The sequence below is a fragment of the Tupaia chinensis genome, unplaced genomic scaffold (assembly GCF_000334495.1).
Source record: "Tupaia chinensis unplaced genomic scaffold, TupChi_1.0 Scaffold000069_1, whole genome shotgun sequence".
Taxonomy (NCBI): Eukaryota; Metazoa; Chordata; class Mammalia; order Scandentia; family Tupaiidae; genus Tupaia; species Tupaia belangeri.
Window position 1 is genome coordinate 155019 of NW_006159529.1, and position 8374 is coordinate 163392.

The 8374-nt window shown below is 39.4% G+C and overlaps 1 protein-coding gene and 1 pseudogene across 1 annotated transcript in view; one reads left to right on the forward strand and one right to left on the reverse strand.

Moving 5' to 3' along the window:
• PDZD8 (PDZ domain containing 8) overlaps positions 1 to 8374 on the forward strand; it is a gene marked incomplete at its 5' end in the record, with an annotated part of 95339 nt that continues 86965 nt past the window's right edge. Inside the window, 1 exon segment of the mRNA XM_014583338.2 lies at positions 1 to 651. Within this exon segment, the coding sequence (XP_014438824.1) occupies positions 1 to 651 (651 nt within the window).
• Positions 4621 to 5281, reverse strand: LOC106733623 (60S ribosomal protein L21 pseudogene; annotated as a pseudogene).

The following is an 8374-nucleotide window of genomic DNA, read 5'->3' on the forward strand; positions in this document are numbered from 1 at the left end:
GGAGGGCGGTGCGACCCCGACCTCGGCCCCCGAGACCCCCGCCCCGCCGACGCAGGAGACCTGCTACTTCCTCAACGCCGCCATCCTATTCCTGTTCCGGGAGCTGCGGGACACCGCGCTGACACGCTGCTGGGTCACCAAGAAGATCAAGGTGGAGTTCGAGGAGCTGCTGCAGACCAAGACGGCCGGGCGCCTGCTAGAGGGGCTGAGCCTGCGAGATGTGTACTTGGGCGACACCGTGCCCTTCATCAAGACCATCAGGCTCGTCCGGCCTGTGGTGCCCTCGGCCACCGGAGAGCCCGACGGCCCCGAGGGGGAGGCGCTGCCCCCCACCTGCCCGGAGGAGCTGGCATTCGAGGCAGAGGTGGAGTACAACGGGGGCTTCCACCTGGCCATCGACGTGGACTTGGTTTTCGGCAAGTCCGCCTACCTGTTCGTCAAGCTGTCCCGAGTGGCGGGGAGGCTGCGCTTCGTCTTCACCCGCGTGCCCTTCACCCACTGGTTCTTCTCCTTCGTGGAGGACCCGCTGATCGACTTCGAGGTGCGCTCCCAGTTTGAAGGGCGGCCCATGCCGCAGCTCACCTCCATCATTGTCAGCCAGCTCAAGAAAGTCATCAAGCGTAAGCACACCCTGCCGAGTTACAAGATCAGGTGAGAGGGAGGCTGGGGCCGGAGGCGAAGATGGAGTTCGGAGGTCCCAGGTCCCGGGGCCTAGCTGCTGGGAATTCGCGCCTGGGCGGGATTCCGCTGTCTGCGTTGAGTGGGAAGGGCAAACGCTGTTTTATATCCCCGGTCTCTACTTCTCCTGGGGTCTGCCTGCACTAGGCAGGGCCCCAGATAAGGGCAAATAGTGGACACTTCCTTTGCTTCTGAACGGCAGCGCGGTTCGTGGGCTCTCAAGGTGCTGTCAGTGTGTAGAATCGTCTGCCTGTAGGCGCATTGCATGTTGATAATGGAAGAGAAGCCCGCCCCCATCCGCTGGAGCAGCCTTTGGGACGGTTGAGAAACTCTTCCTTTCTGTGGTTGCTGCATTAAGGGCAGCTGTGTCACGGTCTTTGCAGCATCGCCTTGACCACATTGAGAAATTGTTCCTGGACACGGTGCAGGCACGAAGGGTTTGCCCATAGCCCAGGTCTGTTCTGTTTTGCCATCGCAAACCACTTTTGCTTTGATGCTTTGGCAAATTTCAGGGCAGAGGTAATAGCTATTGCAAAGGAATACTTTTCCACACCGGATTAGATGGGAGTTAAGAGCCTGTTCCCAGTGTTCACTGTACATTGTATTCATGTCATCTGTCCATTTTGGGTAAGTTCTGTAGTACAGACCCAGACAGTGGCCCGCAAGGGTTTACCAGGACTGTAAGTCCCTCACACTGAAGTCATCCTGTTACCTGAAGTCATCCTGCTAATAGCATTGTAATGATAGGTAGTGATTTTAATTTTTGGAGTCCTTCTGCATCTGGTGGCTTAATTTTATGTAATGTACAATTTTGATGAATATATGCATTTTCTTTTAACAGCATAGAAAAAGTGGAAGGGAGAAAGTTTTGTAGGGCTAAAGGCTTCATCTGGAAAGACTTGTTGGAGTGAAAAGAGTGCCATTCATGGCTCTTTCTTTTAAAACAGCTTAATTTTTTTCCCCTACCTTTTACTTTTTTGTTCAGTGAATGAGCCTTTTGGATTTTGCTTTTTATTATAAAATTATGTGAATCTTGTGTTTGCCTTAACTAATGTCCTTTAGTGGAAGTTGCATATTTCTAGATCACCAGTACTCTACCACAGTCTCAAGCAGCAGTGAGCCAGATAATCCAGAAATTCTTGAGTTTAGGATGAATTATTGGTTTGTGTATGTGGCACACACACCTAATTATACTTTGTTTAGGCCAATAGAACAGCTTAAAACTGTTGGGTGGTAGGAGAAATGTACTTTATAATGGAAATAGTTCTGTAGATTTGTAGAGGATGGTGAACTGGTTGTTCATTGTGTTTGATTTCTGGTTCTGTGAAGAGGAGCATGTCTGATGAAACTTACTTTTAAGCACTGGAATATATGTGACTAAATTATAAATGAGTGCTAACGTTTAAGCAGTGAGATGTTTATTTGTATCAGTCAGTTGCTAAGAAGATCATGGGGAAAAGGTTACAGATTTTTATATTCTGTCACAACTTAAAATTTGATACTTTGTAGGTAAGTTTCTGGTAATAAAATGTGACTGTATTGATTGGGTTTTTTTTATATACTAGTCAGTGGCAATGAAGTATATTATTTTGACATTGTTTTTTAAAAATTTAAACCTAAAATTCACTTAAATCTAAAAGAAATTATGAATAAGTGCTATGGAGCTATTGAGAAGTTTATTGCTTTGAAAAAACTTTATCATCTGTATCATCAAACAGCATCACCATTGAAAGTATGGCAAAGTGCTTTTCATTTTCTTTATCCAAAGGGAATTTTTTTTTAAAGCACAGTGTGAGTTTGGTTATGATATTTCAAATTCTAAACCTTAAGCATTAAGTGAACATCTCCAGAAATGTATACGTCTTGTGCTCTTGATATTAAAGAGTATCTTAATGGTCAGTATTTGCTGACTAGTAAATACTGCACAGAACACATCACTCAATATGCAAACATTTATTGTACACCTGCTATATGGTTATCATTGTTCTAAGTGCTGGGCCTTCGTTATGGAACAGAAACAGATAACCTCAACCCTTATGGAGCTTAAGGTCTAGTGAATGTTGAATAAGTTATACCTTATAAGATTTAAACTAACAGTACAATGGGCTTGATGAGGTTGAAGTAAGTAGGAAGCTGATTTTAGTTTAGTAAAAGAAAATAATATAAGTATGAGGATGAAAAGTGCTGCCTCAGGAAGTATTGACTTCTCTTGTCTGTGTAACTGTTTTACCAGAAGTGTCTTAAGCTGGTGACGCTGTAGGACCTATTCAGGGTTTCAGGTAGAGAATGATTGAGAGTACATCTAAGATGTATCACAATCCTCATACCCAGAATGAAAGCAGCTAATTTCTATCCTTTGTTATAGATGGAGGGATGGAGCTCAGAGTAATTAAATAACTTCAAGTCACAGAGCTATAAGGTAGTAAAGCCCAGCTCTGAAAAAGCTGGGTTGGCTCTTTTTTTTTTTTTTTTAATTTACGCAGTGTTGTTTTAATTTTGTGTGTTCACAAGAAACAGAGAGAGAGAGAGAAAGTGAGAAAGCACCACCTGGGGAGATGACCACACCACAGTTCCTTTTCCTTCATTTTCCCCTTAGGATTTTGGGCACGCATGCACACTTGCCAGGCGTGTTTTTCAAGCCACTGAATCCAGGACCCAAACCATACCATTGGCCATGTGGGGTCCAGCTCTCTTAACTGCCATACCATTGACTGGCCCTACACCATGTTGTTTCTAAGGGACCGTTTTAAAAGTATGCCATCAATATACCGTACATATGGAGTGTCTTCCCCAATTAAACTAGAACACAGAGGAAAGTGTAAAGCTTATTATTTTCTTAAATTGGAAATTTTAAAGTTAAATTCATAAGTCTAAATCTTTAAGTGCTGCTCCACATAGCATTTCTTTTTTAATCCAGTAGATTGTGTTTCCAAATAGAAGGTCTTTCTAGTTTATCCTTGTTAGCCATCTAATCTTCTTAGTAGAGCTAAAGCAGTAAAGAAAATTGTACTGAGTCTTAGCATTCTTTGGCACTTTCAATGATTGCATAACAGAAATATCTCGCCAATTAACGTAGTTGTTACTCCTTCCTCTCCTTCATTTATTTTTCCTTTTTCGTGTTGCTAAAGTGAAGTGGCCTGTATGGACTGCCTGATGTTTCATCTAGAGATGTTAAATAGCTCAAGTGGTTACTTCCTAATGGCCTTGCCAATTGACACTTGATTTTTTAAAAAGAATTATTAATTTGATTTAATTTATTATTTTTAATTGCTATTGGGCATGTCCGCTCACTAGAGAGAAACAGAGAGAGGGAAAGTGAGAAGGCAAAGCTTCAAGTCCAGGACGTGATCCGTGGCCGGGCATGTGAGAGTCTATTGTTTTAACCACCATGCCACCTAATGGCCCTTGATACCTGATTTTAACCAGCTAACACAGTTGTAAAACATACTATTTTAAAAAAATTAATTGTAAAATAGAAAATGTGTTTACTTATTTATTGAATTTAGGAATTTAATTTATCTAACTTAACATTACTTGTTTTGATTTATTTTCTTAAGACTTGTAGTTTAGAATAGTATATTAAGTAGTAATATTTTTAAAAAATTAACCCCAAAACTCATCTTCAAAGGTGAAAAATTGCTACTAATGATCTTTACTGTTTACTATATGGAGAATTCATTTCAGCAGTCCCAGTGTGGGAAGGTTTGGTTAGGGTTTAGGCGTCCTACTTTAAGTGTGCTAAAATTTTACTTTTAATTGCCAGAGGTATGTGCACTCATGAGAGAGAATGAGAACCCCTCAATGGGGCATAGTTAAGACACCATCCTTTTTCCTCAATATCATTACGACTTGTGGTATGCATACACAGATATTTGGTGTGGTTTTTTTTCAAGCTTCCAGGGCTGGGATTCAAATCTCAGTTGACTATGTGGAATCAAGCTTTCTATAACCAGGGCTTAACTCCTGAATTGTGGGGCTGCCCCAAACCCACTGTATTTGAGATTCATACTGATGGTTGTGTTACACCTATTTTGCTGTATAGTTAGGACTGGTTGCATACTGCAAGGGCAAATTCAGTTTGAGATACTTTTTTTTTTTAAGACTATAGTTTATTTTTAACACCCATCATACCATGAATTCATAGAGGATAGGTTCCAGAAGTTCAGGTTCCTTTCCATTGGTTCTCACAAAGTGTGCTTCTCTGGGTGGAGCAGGCTGGTGTTTCAGTTGAACCCAGGTACCTTTCCCTTTGGATTCCTTTTTCTGGTCATTTTCCTTCACACATTTTAGAAAGCTATCTCTGCTCTTAGAATGCTTAATATGCTCAATAGACACATTAGTTCTCTTGGCAAGGATCTTGCCCTTAACTTGTTTGTTTGCAACAATACATACAGCATGCTCGGAAACATTGTAGACTCTTCCAGTTTTGCTACAGTCACATTTGTGGGGCATTCCTTTTTGAACAGTACCCATTCTCTTGATGTCTACAGCATTACCTTTCTTGTAGATTTGCATATGTGTTGCAAAGGAACCACTCCTTGTTTTCTAAAAGGCCTAGAGAACATGTACCGGTTCCTCTCCTCCTTCCCTTTGTGTTAGTCATTTTGGTAAATTACTGGAAGATAGCGGTCCTGGCCAAAAGGAAGGTGATGCTTTTTTTCTTTTTTATTTTTTTAAAAGACAAGGTTTCACTGTTTCAGTCCTCCTCCAGTAGCGCCTCCAGAGGCTGAGATTACTGCATCTACTACTGCATTTGGGCTTTAGAGTGGGTCAGAAATTGAACTCATACCTCACATCTGGTCTCAACCTGCCAAGTCAAGTAAAACTGTGTGTCTCCCAGCACAATTTAATTTATTTTTGTTTTTGTCTTTTTAAGCTTATTTTATTTATTTTATTCATGTGCACACTCATCGTTGGGGGGGGGACTCAATAGTGTCTTACCATTCCACAGTCAACTTTCTCTAACCTTTCAACTTGTCAGGATCTTAGATGTGAAGTGTTTTCAGTTTTATTTTTTGGAAACATCAATGTATGTAATGTTGAATTTTAATAAGTTATTCTGGCAGGAAAAAAAAATCCGTGAACTATTTCCATGTCTGTGCATGTGTAACAATAAGTAGATAGTGGCTGCTTTTCTCTTGAGTTCGGTAGATATTTTGCTTTAGTGGAATGGCTCATTAATAATTACATAAACATTTACTTCTGATCTACAAACGAGAGAGCATCCACTTAACTGACTACGTTTGAATTTAATGAGTGAGTGTTAAACACATATCTGGGGAAAACTTCACTTTAGAGGTTCATGGAATGCCTTCTGAAAAATGACATTTTTTAATTGTAATTGTTTTGCTCTTTTTTCTTGAAAAATATTTTAGACTGTATTCGTGGACATTTTTCAAATATTTAGAGAACAAAGAGGACCCCTAAACATGAGAAACAACTGTATTTATTAATAGTTAGGCATAGCTTTTTAGCATTTTTATATTAATATTTATATGCTATTAATTTTAGAGAATAAAAGTAGGTTTGATCTGGAAAGCATCATATAATGTGGTTTATAATTAAGTTATTTCTTCCTTGGCCTTCTGTTAATTTATTCTCAGTGTTAATTATAACTTTCTTATTTTACTGGTTATCTCAGGTAAATATGATTTTGAATAAATCTTGTCTTTTCAAAAGCTTTCAAAGTAAATTCACTGAAAGCTGACCAAATCGTTTATAAAGTTAAGGGTGATGTATTTATTAATTTATTCTTTCATACATTTTTCTTTCCATATGTAGGTAATTTTTAAAAGATGTCTTTATTTAGGATGGAAAGTGCTTTAAAATAGCTGCTTTTTAAATTTTATTTTATTTATTTATTTGGCCAGGGGTCTTACACACTTGACAGAGAGAAACCAAGAGAAGAGAGGGAGAAAGGACCCCCTCAGTGGGGGCTTGGTCACTTCACAATCCCTTCTACATTTTTCCATCCTGTTGGAATTTTGAGCATGCATACACATGTACCTGGTGTGTTTTCCAAGCCCCAAACTGGGATTTGGACCACTGTTGGCCATGTGGTGTCTGATTCCCTTAAGAACACTCAGCCAAGGGGCTGGCCCAGCTGCTAAATTTTCTTACTGACGGTAATAATCACAGTTTTATGTACTAATGTTAGTAGGAAATGTAACTAATCTTTTATACTTGGGAAGGGTAAAGACAGTGACATGTAGTATTCTAATCTGGAGTAATGACATAATACAGTAGCTAATTTTTAATCTACTGTGTTTTTTCTTGTACTACTAAGATGAAATTTGTTTTTATACCGCTATGTAAATGAAAATGGAAGAGCATTGTCTTAAAGATAAATAAGTCATTTATGTTCAGTAAACGCTTACTGCAGACTACCATAACTAGTGTTGTAGTGGGTATTGTAAAGGTGATAAAAAATGGTCATAATGTAGTTCATGAGTCTCATACTGGTTAGTCTTTCTAGGGAAAACAAGAATTATGTATGGTAGCACGTGGATACACATACATACACTACATATATATATATATATATTTTTTTTTTCTTTTCTTTTTTCCATTTCACCAGAGAGGGAGAGAGGGAAAGTGAGAAAGCAAGCTGGTAGGTCCGGGACTTGAACCCTGGTTAGCTATGTGTGAGTCCAACGCTCTAAACCACCACACCATCTGCCAGCCCTGCATTTGGATATATTTAAGACCTTCAATTCTGTGAGAAACAGGAAGAGGAAAGTTCAGTATCTCTGCTAAGGCAAACAGTTGATTACTTTAGTATTATATATAATGTATTGTGATCTTAGATTCCTTAATATACCTAAGTGTATTAAGTTTAGTTTAGTGTAGATTTTTCCTTCTTGCAAGTTGGATTTCCTTAAGCTGTTTTGAATTATTGTGATTTAGCCATTTAAACATTTCAGATGGAAAATAATGTATTGATAAATTAATTTTTGCTCCAGAAATTTGATTTACACATTGAGGCAAGCTGTTAGATTCTGATGAGTAATGTGCAGGTCTATTGGCTATCTCAGAAAGCCATAGTTTGTTCCTGGAAGTAGCCACAGCAGATTATTATAAAGTATATTGTTTTGGAGGAACACGCCTGATCAAACACTGACTTATAAGTATTTGCAGCAGTATGATATGAATTGGAGTGGGGGTAATAAGTTTGCTAACTCTGTGTCCAGCACTGTGTGGGCAGTTCCATGTTTTCTGACTCACTTAGTAGTTAAAACTCCTATGTGGGCGAGGTTGGTATCTTCCCCACAGGTATGAGAACTTTGCAGGTGTGGAAATTTGAGACTTAGAGGGGATTAGTGACTTTTTCAAAGTCCTAAATTAAAAAGTCCTAGACTTTCAAAGCCCATGCTATGCCATTTCAGCAGACATAAATCAACTATTACTGTAGACCAGAGGTCTATAGACTAGCTGCTGTGAGACTTAGGAGTTAAGAAAGGTTATTTGGGCCAACCCATGGCCTAAATTCATTTGTCTGACATTTCTTCTGAAGCTGGAGAAGGGGGTGCCCTCTCTATCCAAGAAAGCAATGTGTTTCTCAGTAGTTCAGTATGAACATCAGACATTTCAAGTTATAATTTTTACTACTTAATTCCTTGTTTAAAAGTTAAATACTGAACCATGGTTGTTCCCCCCCCCCCCCACACACATATTCTTCTTTTTCTAAAACACACAA